Source organism: Pseudonaja textilis, chromosome 9 (genome assembly GCF_049901715.1).
Source record: "Pseudonaja textilis isolate UNSWEBS1 chromosome 9, rPseTex1.2, whole genome shotgun sequence".
Lineage (NCBI taxonomy): Eukaryota > Metazoa > Chordata > Lepidosauria > Squamata > Elapidae > Pseudonaja > Pseudonaja textilis.
The window spans coordinates 24,225,162-24,251,966 of record NC_141998.1 but is presented as its reverse complement, the minus strand read 5'-3'; the positions used below and the strand labels follow the sequence as shown (position 1 = coordinate 24,251,966).

The window sequence follows — 26,805 nt, the reverse complement described above, 5'->3', positions numbered from 1 at the left end:
CCTATAGCAAGCAAAACTCTGAGGCAGGCAACTTCCTCCAAGAGTAGATTGATTGGATATGTTATATTGGCACAGGCTGGTGAAAACCGACTCTGAATATTCCTGCGGTTTTCACCTGATTAAGAGTGGAAGTTTGTCCCTTTCTCAAAACAATTCATCACATGGTCCAATCAGGACGCTGTCCAGTTGCTAGGTGACTCCAGTCCCCTCCTTCTGAGCACCTGCAGGAATGTCCTTGGTTCCCACGACAAAGTGTTTCATTTTGGACTGCAACACCCCAACTATCTCTATTTCCCCCCTTCCTAGCCCGCTTCTCCTGTGTGTCAGCAGTGAAGTCTCAAGATGGCCTCTGTCAGACCAGGTTCAAGGTTGACAGAAGACAGACACACAGATAGACAGACGCATGACACACAGCATCCTTATCTGTGTTTTCTATCTCTTTCTTTGCAGGGAAGTAAAAAGCAGGGGATGAAAAGCACTGATGGAAATCAGTGACAAGAGGGCTTGCTCGCCATCCGGTGGCCTGGTGGTTAGAATGCAGTATTTCAGGCTGCTAATTCTGCCGACTGTCAGCAGTTCGATCCTGACTGGCTCAAGGTTGACTCAGCCTTCCATCCTTCTGAGGTGGGTGAAATGAGGACCCAGATTGTTGGAGAGCAAGAGGCTGACTCTGTAAACCATTTAGAGAGGGCTGTAAAGCACTGTTGAAGCGGGATATAAGCAGGGGTGGGCTTCAAAAATTTTAGCCATGGGTTTTCTGCCTGGTTGCTGAGTGGACGTGACCGTGGTGGGCATGGCCTACCATCGGCCTTCTGAACCATGGTGGCGGGGCGTTTTTGCCCTTCCTGGGCTCCAGGGCTTTTCTCAAGCCTCCGGGAGGGTGAAAACTGCCTCCCTGGTCTCCAAAGGCTGGCTGGAAGCCAGAAACAGGCCCATTTCTGACCTTCCCGAACTTACGGGAGGCCTATTTTTCACCCGCCCTGAGCCTCTGTGCGCGTTCTGCATTATCCTGCATCCAAAACGGGCTATGTGGGGGACTTCTGGGAAGGGAGGGGCATGATGGGTGGGGCCAGCCAGGAATGGGATTTGGGGGTTCTCCAAACTGCACAGAATCTTAGCTAGGGGCTCCCCTGAACCCCCGCGAACCCCCAGCATCCCAGCCCTGATTATAAGTCTAAGCGCTGTTGCTATCTCCTTCCCTGTATCGTCGGTGAATTTAACGTTTGTTAAAGGAATGGCCTTTGGCACAGTTTGACGCCTCGTGAAAATAATAAGGAAAAAATAAACACACACACACATGCAAATCTGGTTTCTTGGTCATTCCAACATTTTATTTTCCAGAATCCTTTTAACGAAGCATTTTTGGTGATCCAATCTGGTGTCAGGCAACTGACAGCAAATGGTTTTGAATCTTTTTCTTTAAAAAAAAACAAAAAAAAACGGAGAAACGTTTCTACCTGCGATTTACAGTCAGAAAATGGAATATCGCAACGTTCCTGCCTCAGATATGGGAAGGGAAGCAGTCAAATCAATGGTTTTAGAAGCAGATCCAGTTTTAACTGGGAAAAGGCAGGAACCAGAATGCGGGTTTTGTTAGAACCAGAATAAATCTAGACTCAGCACTTACGAAGGAGGAACATGTTACAAGGTCATCCTCGACTTACAACCAGAATTTCTGGTGCCAAGCAAGGTTGTTGTTAAGTGAGTTGTGTGTGGGGTTGGTTTTTTTTGCCACGGTTATTAAGTGAACCAGCCAGTCATTAAGCAAATCTGGTTTTCACCATTGTCTCGACTTGTCAGAAACCAGCTAGAAAGTTTGCAAATAGAGATCGCACGGCCCCGATTACATGACCAGGACACACAACCGTGCGGATGCTGCCACAGTCATAAGTGCGAGGACCCATTGTAAGTCACTTTTTTTTAGGGCCATTGTAACTTTGAATGGCTACGAATCCAATGGTTGTAAGTGGAGGGTTACGGTATTGTTACACGCCATTATTCCATTTCTCCGATATTCAGACACGGGGAGATTTAAAAAAGAAACCTTTAAAATATTTCCACTTTGGGTGGCCAGATAACCTTGAAAATGTATTTCTCAACCAAGTCAGAATTATTTTGGCACAGCTGCTCTTCTTTCCCACCTTCCCTCCCCCCTCTCTTTTTCTCTAATTATCCCTGAAACATTACAAAACACTTTCCTTTTTCATTTCTTGCCGGAAAAGGATCGTTTAAAAAAAGAAGAAGAAAAAGAAAAACATTTTGTGGGATTTTTTTTTTCCTTTTTGCAATAAAAAAAGGTAAGCTTTGCAGGAACTTTAACTGCTGCCCTGGGCTGACCTTCCAAGGGTTCGCTTTCTAGCAGGCTAATCCACCACGCTTAAGCAAAATAATAACAAACGGCCCAGAGAAAACTCAACATTGCAAATGTCTTTGAGCTTTCAGAAAGGAGAGGATGACAATCTTAAGAATCGTGATCTTCCTTGCGTTTCAATTATGCAAATAGATATTCCAGTGCAAGGTTTGGTGTGCAGTTTACTTACAAATAAGGCCAGCGGAGCTCCTAGGTCAGGATCTAACTGGGTAGTCCTAATGTTGTCTTTGATCGTTTTGTTCACACAAGCCAAGAAGTGATAGTGTGCTTGCCTTTTGAAAATGGCTTCGTTCATTGCTAAGACAGTTGCTTTTGACAGTCGAGATTAAATTGGCAATGGAAGGATCCTGTCTCTACCCTTGTCAGACTTCTTTTTGGAAGGAATTGAACAGAAATTGAACAATCCTGCCACCTTTCCTTTTCTTTTTCCCTTGCTTGGAGGGACCTGCAAGAGGCTGGTTTTATTTTTGTTTGTTTTTTTCTACAGCAGAGTCCAACCCAAAAAGCTCAAGAAGGAAGGAAGAGAGAAAGAGAGAAAAGAAGAGAGGAAGAGGAAGAAGAAAAGACAAAGAGAGGAAGGAAGAGAGAAATGAAAAGAGAAAGACAAAGAGAAAGAGAGTGAGTAAGTGAAGGAAGGAAGGAAAGAAGGAAGGAAGGAAGGAAGGAAGGAAGGAAGGAAGGAAGGAAGGAAGGAAGGAAGGAAGGAAGGAAGGAAGGAGGGAGGGAGGGAGGGAGGAAAGGAAGGAAGGAAGGAAGGAAGGAAGGAAGGAAGGAAGGAAGGAAGGAAGGAGAGAGGGAGGGAGGGAGCGAGGAGGGAAGGAGGGAAGGAAGGAAGGAGATATTCCTTCAAGTCATTTTAAACAGTTCCCTCTCACTCTGACAGATCAAAGGGTGCTGATGTGGGTTTGTGTTCATTGCAGAAACACAAACTGGAATGGACAACAAACCTTGCCATGAACAAACAAACAAACAAAAAAGAAGTAATCTAGAATAGCATACACTTCTCAACCCTGTCCCCTTCTTAAAAAGTTTATCCTTGGAAGAAATTCTTGATGCACCCAACCATCTCCAGCTCTTCTAAGTTTGGAGACAGTTAAGATCCTGTCAATCTTGTAGATGTTGAAGTTTAGATACCAATTTCGGGACCAATCTGGTTCCCCTGGCAACGCTAAGACATTCTTTCCATCGGGAACTTTGCACAGGCTTCCAATCATCCTTGGTCTGATTCTTAGCGTCCAACGCGAAAGAAACCAGAGGGAAGATGCACCCACATGCACACACTTTTAAAAACAATTCCCCTCAAATGTAAACTGAACCGCTGAACCAAAGCACATCAGCCAGCATCATCAGTGGAGGAGAAGAGCAGAGCTATGACATTTAATCAATCTTCTATGGAATTTCCCCCTCCTCTTTTTCTTCTGCAATTTGAACAACCAGCAGGAGGAGGAGAAATTGGGGTGATGGGCAATTCACAGAGCCTTTTAGCTACAGGTCCACCACCATCACCTGACAAGCGGCCAGAGGGAAGCCATTAATTTTTAGCGCACTTCTTTGATTCTTTGATTCCAAAACACCTGGAGGCAGGATGAGAGGCAATGGATGGAAACTTGAACAAAGAGAGAAGCAACCTGGAATGAAGAAGAGACTTCCTGACAGTGAGAACAATCAACCAGTGGAACAACTGGCCTTCAGAAGTTATGGGTGCTGCATCACTGGAGGGTTTTTAAAAAGGGATTGGACAACCATTTGTCAAAAATAGCATAGGGTGTCTTGCTTGAGCAGAAGATTGGATTAGAAGACCTCCAAGATCCCTTCCAATTCTGTTATTCTGTTATTCTGATTGCTAGGTTCAAGCAGATGGCCTTGGAACGGTGTCGGCCAACCAAGTCTCCATTAATTGTCAACAACAGTTGGACCTGCAGCTAGAAGTGGGCTGCTCAAGTCACAGTTTTAAGCAGCAGCTTGTTTGCTTAAACCCAACATATCTTGGGAACACGCTGAGTAAACACTGGCAAGGCATTAGTAAGAGCAAAGCAGTTACACGAGGAAAGGGGGATTCATTAGTCAACCAACATCTATTTGGAGTGAACTTACTTCTCAAGGGCTGCAAAGCATGGATCGAAACGAGCAGGGTGGGACTCATTTCTACCCAGAATGAGACGTACACCCTTTCCTTTAGAGCATCCACCCACCCCAACCCCACTTAAAAAAAAAAGAAAGAAAGAAAGAATTAGGACGCTTTGATTAATACAATAGCGGGAATGTCCATGGACATTCTAGTTAGTTGTCTTCCTCTTCCGCCACCATCTTTTTTCAGGGGGCTTCATTGGAAGTGACACCGTTGCCCTTGTTGACGTAGAAGGGGCGGTAATGAGACTGGATGGAGAAAGCAGAGAAAAACAGCAGTGAGTGGGATGGTCTTCATTGAGCTCCATCAACTGATCTTTGGCCTGCCTGCCTGCCTGCCTGCCTGCCTGCCTGCTGGTGGACTAGAATGGTAGAGACTCTGTGCAAAATGTGAAAGCATTAAAAGTACAGTGCTGTAGTTGGAGCAATTTTGTGGTAAGAACAAACTGACATCGTATCTTGTTTTTGAATGGCCTGGCCTTCACCATTGGCGACCCCAATTTTGTTCCTCTACTGCTTGAATAATATTAGCTAAACACATTTCTTCTGTCAAACCAAGAAAGCCATTTTACTCTTTTCATGTAAAAATTATTATTTTTTGCCTATTATCTCTTGTTCTCTCTCTCTCTCTCTCTCTCTCTCTCTCTCTCTCTCTATCTATCTATCTATCTATCTATCTATCTATCTCTTATCTATCTATCTCTCTATCTATCTATCTATCATCTTTATCTATCCATCATCTATCATCTATTTATCTATCATCTATATCCATTTCTATCTATCTATCATCATCTAGATCTATTTCCATCTATCTACTATCATCTATTTCTATCTATCTATCAATCAATCTATCTATCTATCTATCTATCTATCTATCTATCTATCATCTTTATCTATCCATCATCTATCATCTATTTATCTATCATCAATATCCATTTCTATCATCATCATCATCTATATCTATTTCTATCTAACATCTACTATCATCTATTTCTTTCTTTCTTTCTTTCTTTCTTTCTTTCTTTCTTTCTTTCTATCTATCTATCTATCTATCTACTATCTATCTATCTATCTATCTATCTATCTATCTATCATCTTTATCTATCCATCATCTATCATCTATTTATCTATCATCTATATCCATTTCTATCTATCTATCATCATCTAGATCTATTTCTATCTAACTTATCTACTATCATCTATTTCTATCTATCTATCTATCTATCTATCTATCTATCTATCTATCTATCTATCTATCTATCATCTTTATCTATCCATCATCTATCATCTATTTATCTATCTTCTATATCCATTTCTATCTATCATCATCATCTATATCTATTTCTATCTAACTTATCTACTATCATCTATTTCTTTCTTTCTATCTATCTATCTATCTATCTATCTATCTATCTATCTATCTATCTATCTATCTATCTATCTATCTATCTATCATCTATCTATCATTTAATTCAATTTTTATCCTTCCTTTATTATTTTTAGAACTTAATGCAGTGGCCATATCTAATATTCCTTCCTCCCCCTGTTTCCCCTGGTGAGGTGGATGGGGCTTAGAGAGAAGGACTGGCTCAGAGTCACCCAGATGGTATTCATGCCTAAGGCAGGATTACAACTCACCCCCTCCTGGTTTCTACCCTACCACTTTTAACCACTACACCAAACTGGCTCAATGAACATTTGAGGAGCAACTTGGCCTGAGAAGAAGTCCTGGGTCCCCTTAAGATAGACCACTTTTGGAACTTCTCACCTAAATGTAACAATTGTGCCCAGTCACAAAACATTAAATTACCTAGAGACAAACCACCGTGGTTAAGTGCTATCTCCCACTCTCTTTAGCCATGCAGAACTTTTTATGTCCTTCCAGGAAAATGGACCTACTTCCAAATGAAGCTCTGGTCTAGCCTCACTTTCCATTTGGGTTTTCTAAGAGCCCTTTGGGGGGCCCTGCAAATCCAAGAGGCATCGCCTAAATCCTCAATGCTTCCTGTGGCCACTCAAAAGGCCGATCACAGTCTCCAGAAATCTCCCAGTGGCAGATTCCAAATTGTAAATGTGAATGAGAGAGGAGGAGGAGGAGGAGGGAGTTATTAAATGCTTGACTGGAGAGTAATCACATGGACTGTATTATTTTTAATTAAATTTAAATGTCAGGGAAATGAAGTCCATTTCATTTTTGTCTTGATTTCCTTCCATCCCCAGGCCCAAGAAAACCTACACTCCAGCAACTCCCTGTCTGCCCCTAAAAAAAATTGAGTTGAGGCAGCTTCTTGTAGAGCAAAGAGATGATAGATGCTGGGAAGAGCTTCGTACATTTTAAAATTAATACTATTGTTATTTCTAATGCTAGGCTCCAACAAATCAATTCCGAGAGGGTTACATTAAAAATTTAAATTACATTTGGCCCCCAATTTATTTCTTTTCACAACTCTGAGCCGATGCAAACCATTCTTTCTGGGGAACATGGCTCAAACCAAGGAATATCCTGTCATTAAAGGAGGATATTTGTAACCCAGGGTTGAAATGAGTGGGGTTTGAATTTGGTTTGGTTTGGTTTTTTGGCGGGGAGGGTGGGGTTTGCAGACATTTCATCACCCAAACTAGGTAACATCATCAATGCTTTCATGTTGTTACCTAGTGTGGGTAAAGAAACGTCCACAAGGAAACACGCAAGCTTGGAAGAGCATCAAGAACCCAGGAATATGATGTCAGCTCAAAGAAATGGAGGCCCTGCCCTCAATTATACACGACAGTGGCACAATTTTGTCCCTTAAATACATGTTTTTGTGCCATCAGCAATATTGCAGCACCCCAGTATGACCCCTCCCTGTTTCTACATGGATTGGGACATCTCATGATGACAAAATGGTGAACTCTTATGGACATCACCACACCCAACACGCCTTTATCTCATTCTCTATCCTGAAGTGCTGAAGAGACAGCTTTACTTGCACTGATGTTTCCTCTCTTCCTCCAGCACCATCCAATGGGTTCTAGACACCTTGAGGGATCTAGAATCTGTTAGGCCTTATCTCCTATTCCCTCATAGCACGGGTTTCCAAATCTGGCAACTTTTAAGCCTTGTGGACTTCAGCTCCCAGAATTCCTAACCGGCCATCAATTTTGGGAGTTGAAGCCCACAAATTTTAATGTTGCAAGATTTGGAGACCCCTGTCTTAGAGCCATGAGAATGGTTCTGATAGGTTTTACCTACCCTAACCTACCTTTTTTATAGATATAAAGTTTCATTAATTTTCTACGATTAAATTTAATCAGTGCTTAACAAACATCATGTTGTCGTGTTGTTTTGTTTGTTTAACAATACAAATTATGTTCCCAATCTTTACTCCTTTTTTTCCAGCCATTGATAAAATAAATTCCATGTTTGGTAGTATTCTATATCTTCTTTCTGTTTAATCTTGAATGTAAGCCTGTCCAGTAGTATCTGCACAGTCCAGTAGTATCTTCTTAATTATCTTTTCCTCTAGTGAACCTGCCTTTTTGAACACTCCTTCCAAACGCTAATTCCTCACCTTGGCTAAAAGCTCCAGAAAGTTTTGTAACTAGTTGACAAATGGGTAAAACAAACTACTTTTTAATAACCCTTAATGGGCATAATTTCTCTCTGGCTGGACCACTGGAATTCACATTTACAGATCTTACCTTAAGAATAGAGATTACTCAACGCTGTGCCTACTTTCAAGTGGTTTGAAAAGCCCAGTGATTTGAAAACTCCACCAAAGCTATTGCCGGCTATGAAAAATCCAGTTCAAGTATATTTTGTCTATGAATAGTTAATGTTGTTTATTTATCCATCCAATTGTTTGCTGTGGTGTCTAACTGGGGAATATAAATGAACTTTTCAAAGACAGAGTAGCCCTTCAGAATACTGAAATAGTTATTCCCTCAGTGGTGCAATGGTTAGAGTGCAGTATTGCAGCTACTTCTGCGGATTGCCAGCTGCCTGCAATTTGGCAGTTTGAATCTCACCAGGCTCAAGGTTGACTCAGCCTTCTGTCCTTCCGAGGTGGGTAAAATGAGGACCCAGATTGTTCAGGGCAATATGTTGACTCTCTCTAAACTGCTTAGAGAGAGCTGTAAAGCACTATAAAGTGGTATATAAATCTAAGTGCTATTGCTATTTTGTCTGTCCTCTATAGGAACAAGGTAAAGTTGGTTGGAAAAATGCTGGAATGCAGAACAGGACGTGAGGTATGGGAAGAACAGGCACTTCCTACCACAAGAAGTTGCTCTTGGTTTGATTTGCCACCCACCTGAGCAGGTAAGTTTCCAGCAGAATAAAAACCCTTTTTCTGCATATTGCACAGGTCAGATATGCCCAAGCTCAGAATATATTAGGGCAGTATTTCTCGACTCCTGCCATTTTAAGCTATGTGGACTTCAATTCCCAGAATTCTAGGAGTTCAAAGTAGTGGTGGGATTCAATTTTTTTTACTACTGGTTCTGTGGGTGTGGCTTGGTGGGCGTGGCAGGGGAAGGATGATGTAAAATCTCCATTCCCTCCCCACCCCACTAACCTGCTTTCCAGCTCCGTTCTCTCTGTGCAGGGCAACCAAAGAAGACCCAGCCAATGAGCTGGGACTCAATGGGACACAGAGAAGAGATGGAGTTGGTGGGGCCAGTCCGCTACCGGTTCTCCAGAACTGGTCAGAACCTGCTGAATATTACCTCCGGTTTGAAGTCCACACAGATTAAAGCAGCTGAGATGGAGAAACTCAGCATTAGAGTCACTGTGTAATGTAAAATTTTTAAATCCCTTTAGTATTTTCTGCTGTTTCTGGGGATGCTGTGCAGTTAATTATTTTCAGTGTCAATATTTTCCTCCAAGAACAGAGCTTAGACCGTATCTTGTCCTTGATCCTCGTTAATCGTTTTCTGGAAATCCTAAGCCCTCTCTGACTACAATTTCTTCCTTAGAGACTGGTGAGTAAAATGCATTGGAGAATCAATCTCAGGGCCGGGAACTGCTGGGATATTAGGTGGGTGTTTCCAAAGTATAGGCTGTCCTTGACTTACAAAGATTCACTCAGCGACTGTTCAAAGTTAAGACAGCGCTGAAAGTAGGGAATTCTGACTGGCCTTTACACCGTGGCACCATCCCCGGGGCCATGTGGGTTTGCAGCTGGCTTCTCACAAATTAAGAGAGCCAGTTTGGCCTAGAGGTTAAGGTATTAGGCTAGAAAGTAGGAGACTGTGAGTTCAAGTCCTACCTTAGCCATGAAAGCCAACTGGGTGATTTTGGGCCGATCACAAGGAGACTGGGAAGTCTAGTTCCATTTTAGCCATGAAAGCCAACTGGGTGACTTTGAGCCACTCATCAGGAGATGGTGAGTTCTAGTCCCACCTTAGCCATGAAAGCCAACTGGGTGACTTTGGATCGATCAGGAGACTGGGAGTTCTAGTTCTGCCTTAGCCATGAAAACCAACTGGGTGGCTTTGGGCCAATCATCGGGAGACCAGGAGTTCTAGTCCTACCTTAGCCATGAAAGCCAACTGGGTGACTTTGGACCGATCACTACGAGACTGGCAGTTCTAGTCCTGCCACTGGGTGATTTTGAGCCAATCACAAGGAGACCAGGACTTCTAGTCCCGCATTAGCCATGAAAGCCAACTGGGTGACTTTGGGCCGATCACCAGGAGACTGGGAGTTCTAGTCCTGCCACTGGGTGACTTTGAGCCAATCACAAGGAGACCGGGAATTCTAGTTCCATTTTATCCACGAAAGCCAACTGGGTGACTTTGGGCCAGTCGTTTTCTCTCAGCCCAACCCACCTCAACAGAGTTGTTGTTGTGGTGGGGAAAATAGGAGGAGGAAGGTGTGGTTGGATATGTTCACCACGTTATTGGTAAATATAATAAAGGCGGGATATAAATAAACAAAAGAATGATGAAGAAGTCAAGGAGGGAAGCCCGGATTCGCTTAACGAACGGATGGTTCCTTGAACAACCACAGGGATTTACCAGCATGCTTTGCTTGGAAGATTTCCATGTCTGTGGCTGTGCCTTGGCCGTCTGGTGCCTCACGATGGAAGGATAAGCTGCGAAGGAAACACAAGGCAGCTTTGGTTACTTCCAAAAATGGGCTTTCTCGCTCGCACTGGTATGCTTCACGGAAGTTAGCAAAGTCAAGCAATCCCACAACACAGGAGCTTTCGAGCAGACTGGTACCCAGGTACTCCTTTTACAACCATTCATTGAGTGGCCATTCGAAGTGGCAACCTGAAAAAAGTGACTTAAAACCGCTCCTCGCACTTGCAACAGCACCGCAGTATCCCTACAGCCACATGCTCAACATTCATGGGCTTAGCAGCCAGCGCGTGTTTATTTAACACTCCTCGCCCTTACGACCATTTCAGCATCTCTCCGTCACACGATCGCCATTCATGACCTTCCCAACCAGCTTCCGATAAACGGGGGAAGCTGGATTGGTTGAATGACTGCCCGATTCACTTAAAAGCCGCAGTGATTCGCTTAACAACCAGGGGAAAGAGAGGTCGTAGAATCAGGCGCGGCTCACTTCTCAACTGCCTTGCTTAGAGGTGGAAATTCTGCTTCCCCACTGTGATCATAAATGATTTGTAATTCTCATTTCTCTAGCCTGAAACTCAAACAAGCAGGCCTTCCAACATGCAAAAGCACACGGATGGAGTCTAGGTAGCCACCATTTTGGCTGAGAATTGTTCAGCATAACTGAGTTGGGAGGGACCATGAAGGTCTTCTAGTCCAACCCCTTGCTCAACCAGGAAGCCCTATACCACTTCAGACAAATGGTTGTCCAGTCTCTTCTTAAAAACTTCCAGTGTTGGAGCAGTCACAACTTCTGGAGGCAAGTTTAATTGTTCTCATTTTCAGGAAATTTCTCCTAAGTTCTAAGTTGCTTCTCTCCTTGATGAGTTTCCATCCGTTGCTTCTTCTCCTGCCTTCAAATGCTTTGGAGAATAGCTTGACTCCCTCTTCTTTGGGGCAGCCCCTGAGATATTGGAAGGCTGCTATCATATCACCCCTACTTCTTCTTTTCATTAAACTGGACATACTCAACCCCTGCTGTTCCCTAAGACAATTGTGGTCGTAAGTCGAGGAGTACCTATTAGGAACAAACAGAGAGGAAAAGACACGATAGGAAGGAAGGGGCCAAAGGAAGTAGAAGCCCCGAAATACCATTCTTAGTATAGAGGCTGCCGTCAGACTGCTTGCTGAAATCCCCGGGTGAACTCTGGCCAATTGAGGGAAATTGATATGGCATCTTGGTTCCATTGCCAACTGGAAAATAGAAGAAGCAACATGATGGTGAGATGGGTAGGACCCCTCCAAGCTTTCCAACCCATTGGGCACAATCCGCAAAGTGCCAAACAAAGAAGACTGATTGGTTGGTTGATGGATTCAATTGGTAGGCCGCCCATCAATTTGGGCTGACAAACCCCAGAATCTTCATCAGGAGAAGATCAAAAATGGTCAAGTCTAGCATGAGGACCACCATGTAAGGACGCAGGTTGGGTTTTCTGCACAGAAGCACTGAAGATCTTAACCTGCTACATCAGGAAGAGAAAAATTGAACACCTGAGCTCCATAGAGATCAGGAAACCGTGGGGGGGAATATCCAGCACTTCGAAATGTTGGGGTTTCCATTGGCATAAACCCAGATGCCAAGTTCTCCTCAAATTTTCCAGGGTCCCTAAATTTGTACACATTTTTCTTGCAAAGACGTCAACTAATAAATATCACATTAGCTGATATTTTAAGAAAAGAAAAGAAATCTACCATCTAATCGTGCATAATGGTGTTCTTCCTTATTTGCATTTTGGTCTCTTAATAATAATTAACACCATATTGTAATCTTCTAAAAAAGGCCATGATCCCTTTTCTTTTGGAGAGGAAAAACAGCTGCTACAAAGGTATCCATCATCTCAAAACAGGCTGTTTTTCAGAAATACATATTTAGCCGTCCGTTGAAAGGTCTTAGGCAGGGTACGAACAATGTTTCTCTCTTGATTGTGCCCGACTTGCCCTGGCTGGCTCTTCTGGTTGAAATTTTGATAAGAAAGCCTACACTCCAGCAAACTTTGGTGCAAAGTTGAATGTGAAATTGTGCTGAAGTGGTCTCTCTTTCTCTCTCTCTCTCTGTTTCTTTCAGTGTGTTTCTCTCTTTTTCCCTCTGTCTCTTTGTGTGTGTCTCTATTTCTCCCACTGTCTCTCTCTGTCTCTGTGTCTGTCTGTCTCTCTGTGTGTGTGCGTGTGTCTCTGTATGTGTGTATCTCTTTGTGTATGTGCCTCTGTCTCCATCTCTCTCTGTGTGTATCTCTCTTGTCTCTCTCTGTCTCTCTCTGTCTCTCTCTCTCTCTCTCTCTCTCTCTCAATCTCTGTCTCTATCTCTCTGTCTCTGTCTCTCTCTCTCAATCTCTGTCTCTGTCTCTCTCTGTCTCTCTCTGTCTTTCACCTTTTTTGACTCCAACTGAATTGTGTTTGTGAAGGCATTCATACATAACAGCCAGACCTAGGTGTCCTGGGGCTCTATTCAACTGCAACATCTCTTTGTCACCTTCCAGAGCACAGAGCAATTTGTTTTCTTGCTAAGCAATGAAACAGTAACACAGAGGAACTCCTTGACTAAAGTCGGGACACCATTGGACCTAAACTGCTGCTCCGCCAAGCATCAACATATGCATAGAGCATCAAACTAATCTGAATCCACTGATAGGAGCACAGCCTCTCATTTGACCCAAGGCAGGTTTAGCAAAATGTTTGAAAGAGCACAGGTGAGAGTTAAGGTTTTCACTGTCCAGTAGGGTCTGCTGATCTCCATTTCTTAGCCAAGGAAGATACGAAAGCTCTCCCAGCTAACAAAGCCTGCATTGTCCGAAGACAATGTGGTCATGTGGCCAGCATGGCTATCTGCCAAAGGCACATGGAATGCTGCTACCTTCCCACCAAAGTGGTACCTATTTAACTACTCACGTTTGCATGCTTTCAAACTAATAGGTGGGCAGGAGCTGAGGCAAGGAACAATAAGCAAAAGTTGAAGGAAAGGTGGAAGCCTTTCAAAAGGATGGACAAATTCGAGGTGAGGCAGGACAAATTACCTTTCAGGGAGTATGCTGAGTTCCCGCTTGTAAGTGTCTCTTCGGCAGTTTGCATGGAAGAAAACTCCCAAGCTCGAGCGTTGTAATTTCCTCCTAAATTTCCTCCTAAATTTCCTCCTAAATTTCCTCCTAAAAAAAAAGAAGAATTCAGACCAGACAGCAAGATGAGTGAGGTTCTTCTGGAGTCATCATTGAAACAATGGTAAGCAGGAGATTGGAAGGAGATAATTGACCCTTTGGGGAAGGAATTTTGTTCAGAAACATTTTTTTCCATAATGGGTTCCTCTGAGTGGACATTTAATGACTCACTCGCGGTTTATGCCTTGGTCCAGTTAGGTGGGCACTTACATTGTGGAAGAGAGAAATAGACAAGTCAAGATGCGCTAGGTGAGCCAGATAAAGAAATGGAAGAATTGTCTCTATTTAAAATATTTAGCCTGTCTATTTAATCGTGGCTTGCAGAAGTCTAGTTTAGTTTACTTTACTTTATTGTCATTGAATCTTGTACAACGAAATTAAATACCATCTTCAGCATACATTACGACTATGAAAATGAACACAAATAAACATCCTTCACATTCTATACATTGAATTGAAAACCTCTGATATTGCATTAATATTGCACTCTACAGTAGAATTCAACAGAGTTACTGCCCTGGGATAGAAGCTGTTTTTCAGCCTATATGTCTTCATTTTTATTATCCTGTACCATCTGCCAGATGGTAATAGTTCAAACAAAAAAAAGGGTTGCCCAGGACGAGGAGCGAGGAGATTCACATTCTCCTCTCCTGGTTCTTAGTCTGGGGAAACTGGAGCAAGGGTTTGCTTCAGATCAAAGTAAGGAAGAAGAAAACCATCTCCAAACACCCAAAGTGAACAGTGGGCTAGGTTGTGTAGAAGGGATGGTCTTTGTTACCTTTTGGAGCCAGGAACATGGAAAACCTCTTCAGATTATCTGGCTGGTTCCATTCAGAAAAGTTGTTCATCATGTAACGGTGATCACCTACAAAATGAGGACACCAAAGAAAGAATTGTAGTTGTCAGGAGATAAGTACACAGCAACCACAAAATGGGAAGGATTAAGTGTAACTGTCAGTCTTGGAAGCCTTTTTTTTTTTAACTTGGAAGCTTTGAGGCTGCCACATTCAGTGCCTGCAAATTTGGGAGGGGGGACTTCATAGTGAGGTAAACATTTAGACACAACAACATTCTTCTCAGAGAGTCAAGGACATGTTGCCCTGCACCTGGAGGGATGTCTCCAGTGGGGATGAAGAATTGATTGGGCCATGTGATGGACTGGTGGATGCAGGGGAGGGATCTTTGATTTCTCTTTTGGGAAGGGAAAACCCAGAACTCTCAGATTCAGGTTTTCCCAGATGTGCCAATATGACAACTCTAGTAAAATGGAACTTTGAGAAAATGTTTGTCTTGGAGTTTATTGGTTTGGAGTTGGTTAGTTGGAATGCTGACATTAGCATTTTAAAAGCAGGGCAATCTATATTTCTTAGCTAAGACAGAGTTCCTCCTGCACATGGAAATCTAAGGTCAACAGTTGTGGTTGATCATCACCAGACAAGATGGGTGTGGACTGCCTTCAGAACCTATGAGTGATCCATCAATGGACGCTTTTAAGAAAAGACTGGACAGCCACTTGTCTGGGATGGTATAGGTAGATCTATGACAGAAGACTTCCAAGACATCTCTGTTATTCTGTTATTCTAACTGTTTAGTCCAGCATCCCAATCAGTAGGGCAAAGGTGGCAACTTAAACATGAAGAGAACCAAGAATATTACTTGTTCAAACTTCAGCGTGCAGAAGTTGGCACTCTGCATGGATTCATGAGACTGCAGAAAACTCATTGGAAGCTGCCATTTTATAGTTTGACCTGTCTTTGTGATCAATCAACCAACCCCAACAGATGCCTCCTTCCTGTGCCTTTCCTGCTGTTGCAGCTCAGATGGTAGGAAGTTATCACTTTGGGCATCGCCCATTGAATTCATCCAGCATGAAAATTGCTATGTAGTTGTCTTTAAATGAGATGCCAATTAAAGAGATGAATATTAAGGTCCTTTTATGGGCAAAAGCAGGTGAGGTAAGCAGGGTGTTGTGCTAGCTAGGTGTGGCAAATATTAATTTGGAAGAGAATATTTGTAGCTTAGGGTTGAACGGTGGGATCCTTGGTGCTTTCTGAGCTTTGGCGTTTTCTTGCAAATGTTTCATGACCCAACTAGGTCACATTGTCAGCGCTAGAAGGAAGTGGGGTTTGCTCTCTACACCATTCAAAAAAGACAATCAAAATGCTGAAAAGGAAACCAAAAGACCCCAAAAAGCCAACTCCTCAGCAGGAATCAACATCCACATAGGCATGGATTAACACCAAGATTAATACTAGGCCAACAAATAAACAGTAAACAATAAACCAATCAAGGAAATACCGACTCAAACAGTAAATTACAGCCTAATTAAGAAACCAACAAGAACACTCCCACCAACACTGACAGGGGAAGCCACATATATAAACAAAGAGAAAACCCCACTCTCTCCTGTACTGATGATATTCCCTAGTTGGGTCGTAAAACATCTGCAAGAAAACAACCAGATTCAGAGAGCACCAAGGACCCCACAATTCTTTCTTTTCTTCCTCCTCCTCCTCCTCCTCCTCCTCCTCCTCCTCCTCCTCCTCCTCCTCCTCCTCCTCCTCCTCCTCCTCCTCCTCTTCCTCCTCCTCCTCCCTGCACCCACTTCCCTCTAGCAATGATGATGTTCTCTAGTTGGGTCGTGAAACATCTGTAAGAAAACAATCTAGCTCAGAGAGCACCAAGGACCCCACAGTTCAACCCTTAGCTGCAAATATTATCTTCTACAGTTCTTGGTTTTGTCCTCGTTGTTAGGGATGAAAATGTCAAGGTCATTTTCATTGTTGAAATTGCTACGCATGCACAAAAGCAGTGGTGTCCAGGGATGGAGAGATTTGAAATTTACTAAATGCTAAACACAGTGTTGTGTTTAGAACCCTGGTTTTTGTTTACGCAGCAACATCGCACACAGGGACAAAGGAGTGGAGGAGATTCTGTTGCAGTGTTGCACCTGCCATTGTGCAGATGTTGACCTCTTGGCAGAAACTCACAAAATTATTAGCCAAACAGATGAAGAAATACACAGTACAAATATCAGGTTACTTTCCCTTCCCTGCGTAATGTAACTATATCCCTTCCAGTCAAAACTGGGAGGATTTGGTTTATTTAAGAACAACACTTTGAGGAATGTAATATATGCTGGGAGCTATTTAATGATGCACATCTGAATACTCCCACCATCTGTCTCTTCATCCCTAATAGCTTCCATGTTTTGAAAAAGATGTATTTCCAGTGCTCTGCATACATTATCTCAACTCACGGTGCAACAGCCTTGTAATGTAGGCTCAAAGAAGCATTTCCCCCAGTTTAGAGACAAAAGAGGTGAAGCTGGGAAGACGCCAGGATGATAATTATTACTGCAAGCTCCAGTTCTTTCCTCTAGGTAGTGTGAAGAAGGCTATAGTGAATTGTGGAGACACACATACTGTTTCAACCCAACTTTTCTCCAATATGGTCATTCTCAGGATACTGATGTATAAACTGCTGGTGTGGCTGAATGTTGGCTTAGCAAACCAGCAAACAAATGATACCTGGAATTGCATTCACCACTGTTCCTTCATATATTCCCTTATATATCCATATATCTATCTACATTTATGTGTCTGTCTCTCTGTCTATCTACATATCTATTATATCTATCATTTATCCATATCTAACTACTATCTATCTAACTACTATCTATCTATCTATCTATCTATCTATCTATCTATCTATCATCTATCTACTCATCAATCCAACTAACTACTATCTATTGCCTATCTATCTATCTATCTATATCATCTATCATCTGTCATCAATCCAACTATCATCTATTATTATTATTATTATTATTATTATTATTATTATTATTATTATCATCTATTTATCTGTCTATCTATCTATCTATCTATCTATCTATCTATCTATCTATCATCTATCTACTCATCAATCCAACTAACTACTATCTATTGCCTATCTATCTATCTATCTATCTATATCATCTATCATCTGTCATCAATCCAACTATCATCTATTATTATTATTATTATTATTATCATCTATTTATCTGTCTATCTATCTATCTATCTATCTATCTATCTATCTATATCTATCTATCTATCTATCTATCTATCTATCTATCTATCTATATCATCTATCATCTGTCATCTACTTATCAATCCAACTATCATCTATTATTATTATTATTATTATCTATCTATCTATCTATTTATCTGTCTGTCTATCTATCTATCTATCTATCTATCTATCTATCTATCGTTTCTCCAGATGCATTGGGGGGTCTCCAAATCACCATCATTTTAGAGGCACCTGAAGTTAGAGGGACTTTGGAGACCTTTCTTTTGGCCAAGTAATAACTCAAGGTAGTTTTGATGAAAATCTTAATCAAAGAATTAGGGTAGAAGTTTCCACAATGACTTTCAACAAGTAATGGATCGAAGACTTTTTCAACAAGTTGTCTCCTCCTATCTCCTTCCCAAATGAAAAGTCAATAAAAATCATGCGTTGGTCACCTGCCCCAGCCTCCCCTTGCCCTGGGCTAAGCATCTACCAAGATTTCTTATCCCTGTATCTGGAGGAATCCATTTTTGTTTTCATTGCCTCCTAGAAGGTGGTGAATATCTACCTCTCTTTTAGAGATAAGTATCTCAGAAATGAGAGATCAAAATTGCATTCAGCATTTTTCTTCTTCTTCATAATTGTGATTCTCAGGATAGCAATCTAACTAAGAATTATATTAAATATTAGCTGGGATTATGAGTGATTGCACAACACAGGTAAAAACAGTAAGACTCAGCAATGAAATATTGTTACTAGATCTACATTACAAAAAGCAACGGATGCGATGCCACCCATGATATCATCCCCAGCTTGCCTGAGGCACTTGTAACTTGTACAACTACAACAATGTTCTCCCGGTTATGGGGAACAATGGATCAACATGGTACAAATGTCTCCACCTGCATCTCACCATAACTACTTTCCCCTCCCAACCTGTGTGGCCCAAGGTGGCCCCTTTCCACAGTTGAATGGACACCTACCGTTTTCCATGTGGTTTCTCTCAATGAAATTCCTGCTAAGGTCTGCCTTGCAGATTTTCTCAACGTGCCTCATGCATACATTCAGGAGGTCATCTCTGAGTATTCCCATGGCTGGACTCATGTTCTCTCCTTCAAGCAAGATGCTGTATGTTGGAAGAGATGGAGGGATAACATAGCTTCTCATCATTGCTCCAAATTCCTAGGAAGAGAGAAGACAAGAGAAAGAAAAAAGAAGAGAAGGAAGGAAATGGGGAGTGGGAGGAGGAGGAGGAAGAGGGGGAAAGGAGAGGAGGAAGAAGAGCAGGAGGAGAAGGAAAAAGAAGAAGAGGAAAAGAAGAGGAAGAAGAGGAAAAGGAAGAAGAGGAAAAGGAAGAAGAGGAAGAAGAGGAGGAAGAGGAAGAAGAAGAGAAAGAAAAGAGGAAAAAGAAGAAGAGGAAGAGGAGGAGGAGGAGGAGGAGGAGACAACAAAATAAATTTTCCAATGTCAATCTATATTGCAAAAATATAAGAGGCTGCCAATTTCAACACATACTTAATGGGATAGGTTTGCCCCTAATGTAAACCAAATTAAATTCTCCCTTGGCTAATTAAACTTATTCAAGCTATCCCAGGTGGATCCTGCCCTACTGCCAGGCAGAATAAACATGCACCATCTCCATTAATATGTATTCACAATTTGAATAGTAGGAGGGCAACATCGCTACCAGATAAGCCTAGACACATTGACATGGAAATAGAAGCTTTTCTTAGTCTAGGGAGATGATATCATGGAGTCAATGCATTAGCAATTGATCGGGCTTAAATCATGTTTGTGGATGGACTTGGTTGTCCCAAACACCTGAGAATATTGTACCTGTAGGAAGAGCACAGAGTCGCTGATTAGACCAATCTGTTCCCTGGTTTCCTTATCCTCCTGCAACAGTTTGACTCTGTCTTCCAGTTCCTCCACAATCTCCTTGATGTTCTCCACCGCCACCTTCTCCCGGTGATCCAGACCAGCTTTCACCTCTTCACGCTGTTTCTCCATGTCACGGATCAGCTCTTTGAAATGCTGGTCTACCGTGGCTTTTTCGTTGGCTGTAAAATTCTAAATGGAAACCCCGAAAGGGAGAAGAGAAAAACCAATTTCCCATTCAAAATCCAAAACAGCCAGGTCACAGGAAAAAAATTAATTTTAAGATCTTCCTTCAGGACAGGACTCTTGTCTATTTTGTAAGGATGTGAAGCTCTCTTTTTTATGAAAATCCTTACTTTTAAACCAAGGGATTTTTAAATCTTTCTGAAAATTCTCGCCATAAATCAAAGTCCCTGAAGACTTGGGGCATAACTGCCAGAGATCTCCAAAAGTAGCTATTAAATTGTAATTTCAAAGTATTCATACAGGAGAAGTTATTAAACACAGGACTGGGGCATAAACTTTAACTAGATGTAATCTTAATAGTAAATGAGTGCAACTTTTTGGAGTATGGCTTAGAGATAAAGGAATATCTCTTGGCTTTTTTTTCCCAGTAATAAGTTCAGCAAAATTTCATTTTCCTAGTCATGTATTTAAATATGGGATAAACAAAGAATCCAGAGGTGGTCATTTTGATTTTGTCATTCACATTAGAAATGCTTTCATTGTAGCAACTAAACTTCTGAGCAGCTTAGAATCCCAGAGGAGGAACCCTCCTACCTAAGAACCAACCGTGTATTTTAATTTTTAATTTGCTAAGCAAGGAGAAACCACAGAAGTTGTCTGCAAATATCATGCTACGACATGCAGCCAAGATCTAATGAATTCTCTCCTTCTGGCTTCCTCGTTCATTCATAATGCTTCTCATCGCCCATTCATGTCAAGCCATTGGTTTCTGCTGAGAACTTTTTTCTTCTCACATAAAAATTCTCTGCTAAATTTTGCCCAAAACGCAGAGGGTTTCTTTGTGGTCACAGCAAGAAGATCATACGTAAATGATGTTGTGAAATTCTGGGAGTAGGTTTGGGTATGAGTGAATTCAGGATTCTTAGGTATGTGTGTATAGCCCCAAACTAGAGATATCACTATTGTAAAATTAACAGGAAATAATCATAATAAGAGATCTGGATTGATTCTGCTTTGATTAGATCTCATGTCATGGAAAGAAGTATGTTCTGGGCACCATGCCTTAAGAAGGACCTAGAAAACTGGAACAAGTATGGAACAGAGCAGTCAAAGACGTAGCAATGACATCCCACCAAAAAGATTAAAGGAAATGGAAACATAAAGAGAAATTTGAGTAGAGGCGAGATTAAATACCTGCAAAGCAAAAGATTAACATTTAATCTTCATTGTTCTGGGGTGAATCATTTGGGGAAAAAAAATGGATTTTAGCTACAGGGCACCAGATTATGACTTGGGGTGGGGAAATCCTATCAAAATGTTATGATCAACAAAGCCAGTTATGTCCTGTTGCTACATTGAGAAAAGCCAACGTGGCACAAATTAAAATGTGGACTGGTAGCATCCCTGCATGATGTCACTCACCACCTCTAGGGTGAAAGAGGAGACTAAGGAGTGAAGAGGTGGGTATTTCTAGCAAAGAGAAAATGAACCACGCCAAGTTCCATGGAACTCCGGCACGGCAAATCCAAGCCAAACTTGCAGCGATTCTCAATAAACTCCAGTTGAGTCAGATAAACCTTGATGGAGTGATGAACAGAAAGCAGTATGTAGGAGATGACCACCTAAGCCTGAGGGAGGAGTCAAGCACAGAATCAGTCGTGAGTTCCTTTGCTCCCACAAGAGATCTAAGTCCAGCCTACCCTGAATTCCATTGACTCTTGTCTACTGCCAATTTTCTTGGAGTGTTAGTAGTTCAGATTCTTGTAAGAGAGATTAAGCTTGCAATAAATATTTATACCCATTTGATCTTCTGATCTCCCTAGTGCTTGACACAGCATCGTGAAATCCCCAAAGGGCCACGTTGACATGGGATGGGTGTCCAACCAACAGGGGTCAAGGCTCAGTTGCCATGGAGGATTTGATTGAAACTAAGCAAACTCAAAAAACGAGACGTCGAGGACTAGCGTGAGAAGACCAAAGAGGAAGGACATTGGCACTGTGCTCACCTTGATACGGTCTCTCTCCTTGTGCCACTTGTCCACTTCATCATCAAGCTCCACGATCTTCAGCTGCAGCTGTTCTTTTTGCAAAGAGAGCTCGGTCTACAGGAGGGAGAGAAGGAGAGTGATGAAAACCACACAGGCCTAGTCAACTCTCATGTCTTTGGCCCTGGAGTGAATCATGGAGCCTCCAGCGACCGCTTCTTGGCAAGTTCTGAGTTGGACTTGGAAACCACCCACATTAAAAGATTGTTCTCCAGCAGAGCCCGAAGCTCTGAGCTCCCCAAGCAAAGCTGTGAAGAATAAAAGAACTTTAGAAGCCATCAGATCCATTTTTTATTAATTGCTTGGGAAGAAATGGGAGTGGGACAAGTGAACCTGTTCATCAAGAGGGGCAAGGAGAAGTGGTAGATTTCAAAACCCAGCTGGGTTTGAATCAAAGAACTGTGCCCAGGGTGCGCCTTTACAACTCGAAATGCTTTTCGGGTAATTACCGGATGACGTCACCTTAATGTTGCAATTGATCGGAAGATGCCTGTGGTAGAAATGTGGTTGCAACATGACTGTGGCTTTGGGCCTGGCCCTTTGGCATGGGTTCAAGGGAAGGTGGAGGAGAGGGAGGGAGGCTGTTGCGGAGTTTGACCTCAATCCATCCATGTAGCTGCCCCTTCCCCCCATTTTAAGGTGTGATCTGTGCAGAGGGGAGCTAGAGACACCTTGATGGGTTCCTTGGCAAGCCCATAGCAAATTGCCAGTTTGATAACACACCCAGGACCTTAGTAGAGAGCATCTATGGCTCAGGGTTGAACTGTGGGGTTCCTTGGTACTCTCTGAGCTTGGTTGTTTACTTACAGATGTTTCATTAAGTAGGAAACCTCATCAGTGTTAGAAGGGAATGAAGTTATACTGTACATATTAACAGAGAGCAAACCCCATTCTCAAAAGGTCTGCAAGAAAACCACTAAGCTCAGAGACCGCCAAGGACCCCACAATCATTCTCCTCCTCCTCCTCCTCCTCCTCCTCCTCTCGCTCAAGCGGGGGAGTTGGACTTGATGACCTCCAACGTCCCTTCCAACTCTATTATTCTATGACCCCTCCCTTCTAGCACTGATGATGTTACCTAGTTTGGTCATGAAACTTCTGCAAGAAAACAATCAAGCTCCAGTCCTCTTCCTCCTCCTTCTCCTTCTCTTTCTCCTCCACTCCAGAAACCCCACTTCCTTCTAGCACTGAAGATGTGACCTAGTTTGGTAATGAAATGTCTGCAAGCAAACCGCCAAACTCAGACAGCACTAAGGAGCCCACAGCGGACCTTATAGCATCCATGGTTGTGCTCACATTTCATGCAAGCTGAGGAACTGAATTTGGCATCCAACCATATGCAGTTCCTTACCTGTATGATGGATATACCATGGTAACAGTTAGTCCCATGTCAGTTCTATGTATTCACATCCAAATGAGCCCCTGGATTCACAAAGCCAACATGACCTAGTTGCACCAACAAAGTTAATACACTCCAGCCTCCGGATAGAGACACCTGGAGATGATTCCTAGGGAGCTCAAATTGAATATCTGAAGGCCAACTACCTGCCGTGTTAATGATGTACAGAATACACTTTGTATACATAAGGAGGTGCCCTTTCATTGCGATAACTAACTAATTAATTCATTCGCTCTTAGGTTTAACTCACTGCATTCACCTCCTCTATGCAAATTAGCATTCCAGCCTCAGATAACATCCCAGCTCTGCTGAAGAGCTTATTTTTGCTTCAGCTAAATGGGTCCCCCAGGCTGCACATGCCCCCGGGGAACCACTCCAAAAAGTTGTTTCATTGTAATTTTTAATTTGGCAGAAGAGAATAAGATGAAAGGCATGAAGAGTAATCATGTGAAGTGTGTGAAATTAATATCATTGCATTTGCATGGAAATTAAATTACATGCCCATTTAATGCTGCGCCTTGACCTGCCTTCTGCTTGGTTCTGGGGACAACCTCCTTTTCGTAGACTCCAACCCACTGCCTGCAGGTGGCTCAAGGCCCTCTTCAAAACTTGGATCAGCTCACAAGGGGGATCTTTCCAGATTTCAGATCTCTAAGCCAAACACCATCTCAGGAGTTCTTTTCTATTTTGGATCAGACTACCTCTTGGCAGGAGGATAAAAGGCTATGTTTGTAAGTTTCTCCCTTAAGATAGGGATGGGATGGGTTGAAAAAACGTTTCTCACTCATTTGGACTACTTGCAGAATTATGCCTGCCTGAAGCAACCCCGACACCATTAACGAGAGTGGCTTTTCTCACACATCTTGTCTGTTTGCAAAAAAAAAACACACAATCAAAATGCTTTTTTTGTTTTTTGAGAGTTGGTGAACAGACTAATAGCTAATGTAATGAGTTGCAGTGACTACGCTTGGTTCGAAAAAGGTCGTTTCTTCTTCCGTGCTTTATCACCTTACAAGCTGTTCGATTTCATTAAGAGTAAAAGCAGTCAAACAACTTATCCTCTCCTAGGAGGTGTAAAATACAAAATAATGCACAATAGGAGCCCGCAACAAAGACAATGCAACCGGCTGGCATCGTTCCAACCCGGGCAGGAAAGTTTTAAAGGAAGGTTTGCTGAGGAAATTGTAACAATCCTGTTCTCCCATAATGGGATGCTGTAATGAGTGGGATTATTCACCCAACATTATTTTATTTATTTATTTATTTATTATTTGATTTGTCATTCACTTATAAGATAATAGATTTAAGTATAAACATGAGTAAGAATACAGGAAATAGGTATGAATAAATGGGGACAATAGGACAGGGACAGGAGGCACTATGGTGCACTTATGCACGCCCCTTACAGACGTCTTAGGAATGGGGTGAGGTCAATAGTGGTTAGTTTGAGGTTAAAGGAGTGGGGATTAGAGGATGTAACAACAGAGTCAGGTAGCACATTCCAGGCATTGACCACTCTGTTGCTGAAGTCGTACTTTCTGCAATCAAGTTTGAAGCGGTTTACATTGAGTTTGTATCTGTTGTGTCCTCTTGTATTGTTGTAGTTGAAGCTGAAGTAGTCATTGACTGGTAGGACATTGTAGCAGATAATTTTGTGTACTACACTTACGTCTAACCTTAGGTGGCATAGTTCAAGGTTGTCCAAGCCCAAAATCTCAAGCTTGGTGATATAACTTTGTAAGATGTGTGGACCAGCAAGAAAGAACAATGAAGCACATAAGAAGAAGTGATTGTTTTAAAAACTGTGCAAACAAATTGTGGAGAGAATGGAAGTGTTAACACAGAGGTAGAGTCTTCCTGCCAGCTAATCCTGATACTTTCCACATGTAAAGAAAGAAAAACAGAGGGACACTTGGGGGTACTGTGAGCTCCGTGGAAGTCTAAACTTGGAATCCCACCTTGATTCTGAGGAAGAATCAAGAAATAATTAATCTCTTCTAACTTCTGCCTTAGAAGGTGGAAGTTCTACTGACACCGGGATCTGGGTGGCTGCTAATGAAATGGATTAATTGGAGCAGTCCTAATTATAGCTGGAGGCACACAGCAGGGAGAAGTTGAGACGTAGGCCTGTCCTATTGGTGATGCCTTGTGTCATTCCAGTTTTAACAACTTTCTCCCAGGCTACCATTCCCAAAGAATTCTTTCTGATCAAATGACCTTCTCTTAACAACATCAGTACGGAAAAGAGAAACGACACAATTGGGTGCCTTCTTTCATCACACTCCCACATAAAGAAGATGTCTCTCTCTTTCTCCAATAGACCTGTTGAAGTAACGAGATTGTCCTTTAGGTTATTTTTTAATAATACTCATTTACCAAACACTCTCTGGAGCACAATAAAAACTCTCTTGGAAATCAAGCTCTTCAAGTATCACAGAGTGATTTTTTCCCCCTGTGTAGAACCACTCTTGAGTTGAACAAAAGCTCTCTCAAAACACTGCTTTACTCCATCTGTAAAAGAAGAATTATTCATCCTTCAAACACAAGCAATGTTCTCATTCACTCCCTTGATTTAATTACATATTATTTACACATTCAATGGCATCTGACGGCACACTAGCTTGGGAACTACATGATGGATTTTCTGCCACTGCATTGTTACAGGTTGCAGATTGACCTGTGCAAAAAGTAGATATTGGGGAGAAGGCAGGAAGCATGAGGAGTGTCTCCACTGTTCCAGCATCTGCCTGTTCTCAAATATCTACAAGGTCTATCTAGGGCTTCCCAACCTTGACAATTTCTAGTTCATATAACTGGATGCAAAGCCATTGTTGAAAATTCTGGAAGTTGAAGTCCACGCACTTTCAATTTGCCAAGATTGGAAAACCCTGATCTATGATATTTGCATGGGTGTGCCCAATGCTTACTCAGGAACAACCTTCTTCAACTGGAATCAAAACGCAGCATCAAAACGACCAAAGGCCAGAATTCCTATCAGCACCCAAGTATTTGTCTTACCAGGAAGAGGTATACAATTAGTTCCACCCTAGGTCACAATTTTGCATAGTCAGTCTTGTTTGACTATTGGCTCTGTGGAGTTACCAACAATGTCCTTGGTTTTGAACTTCATCTACACATAGAAGTTGCACAGATTCAGTTGCACAGATTCAAGATGATGTAGGTTAGGGAAAATTGGCTTCCAGATAGTTGGTTTCCTACTTCAGAAGACTTATTGTGGAAATAGATTTGAAGCTTTGTCTCTGAAGGTTTGTGGGATGAATAGTTTCCCAGCTTCTGGGATTTCTCTCCTTCTTTCACCTCTCCTGTCCTCCCTAGATGATGTGAGAAGATGTTTTGCACACAGCAGCTTGTTGGATGGTGTCTTTTCCTTTTCCAACATAGACAACAAAGGTGAGAAGGAAAAATTGGGACCAGGACCCATCCAACTGCCACCTCGGACAAACTCAAGTTGGCCTCCTGGGCAAAATACT

The 26,805-nt window shown here is 42.2% G+C and overlaps 1 protein-coding gene across 4 annotated transcripts in view; it reads right to left on the bottom strand.

Moving 5' to 3' along the window:
* Positions 1-1,304: 1,304 nt before the first annotated feature.
* TRIM29 (tripartite motif containing 29) overlaps positions 1,305-26,805 on the bottom strand; it is a 36,963-nt gene continuing 11,462 nt past the window's right edge. The window contains exons 2-9 of one of the 4 annotated variants that reach the window (XM_087939166.1): positions 21,879-21,974; positions 19,645-19,878; positions 18,792-18,990; positions 14,531-14,617; positions 13,615-13,743; positions 11,696-11,797; positions 10,499-10,575; positions 1,305-4,747 (exon numbers count right to left, since the gene is read on the bottom strand). In XM_087939166.1, the coding sequence (XP_087795292.1) occupies positions 4,685-4,747; positions 10,499-10,575; positions 11,696-11,797; positions 13,615-13,743; positions 14,531-14,617; positions 18,792-18,990; positions 19,645-19,878; positions 21,879-21,974 (987 nt within the window). In that variant the 3' untranslated portion in view covers positions 1,305-4,684. The remainder of the gene's footprint in view (positions 4,748-10,498; positions 10,576-11,695; positions 11,798-13,614; positions 13,744-14,530; positions 14,618-18,791; positions 18,991-19,644; positions 19,879-21,878; positions 21,975-26,805) is intronic. The other 3 variants (XM_087939167.1, XM_087939168.1, XM_087939169.1) reach the window with 3 other exon arrangements.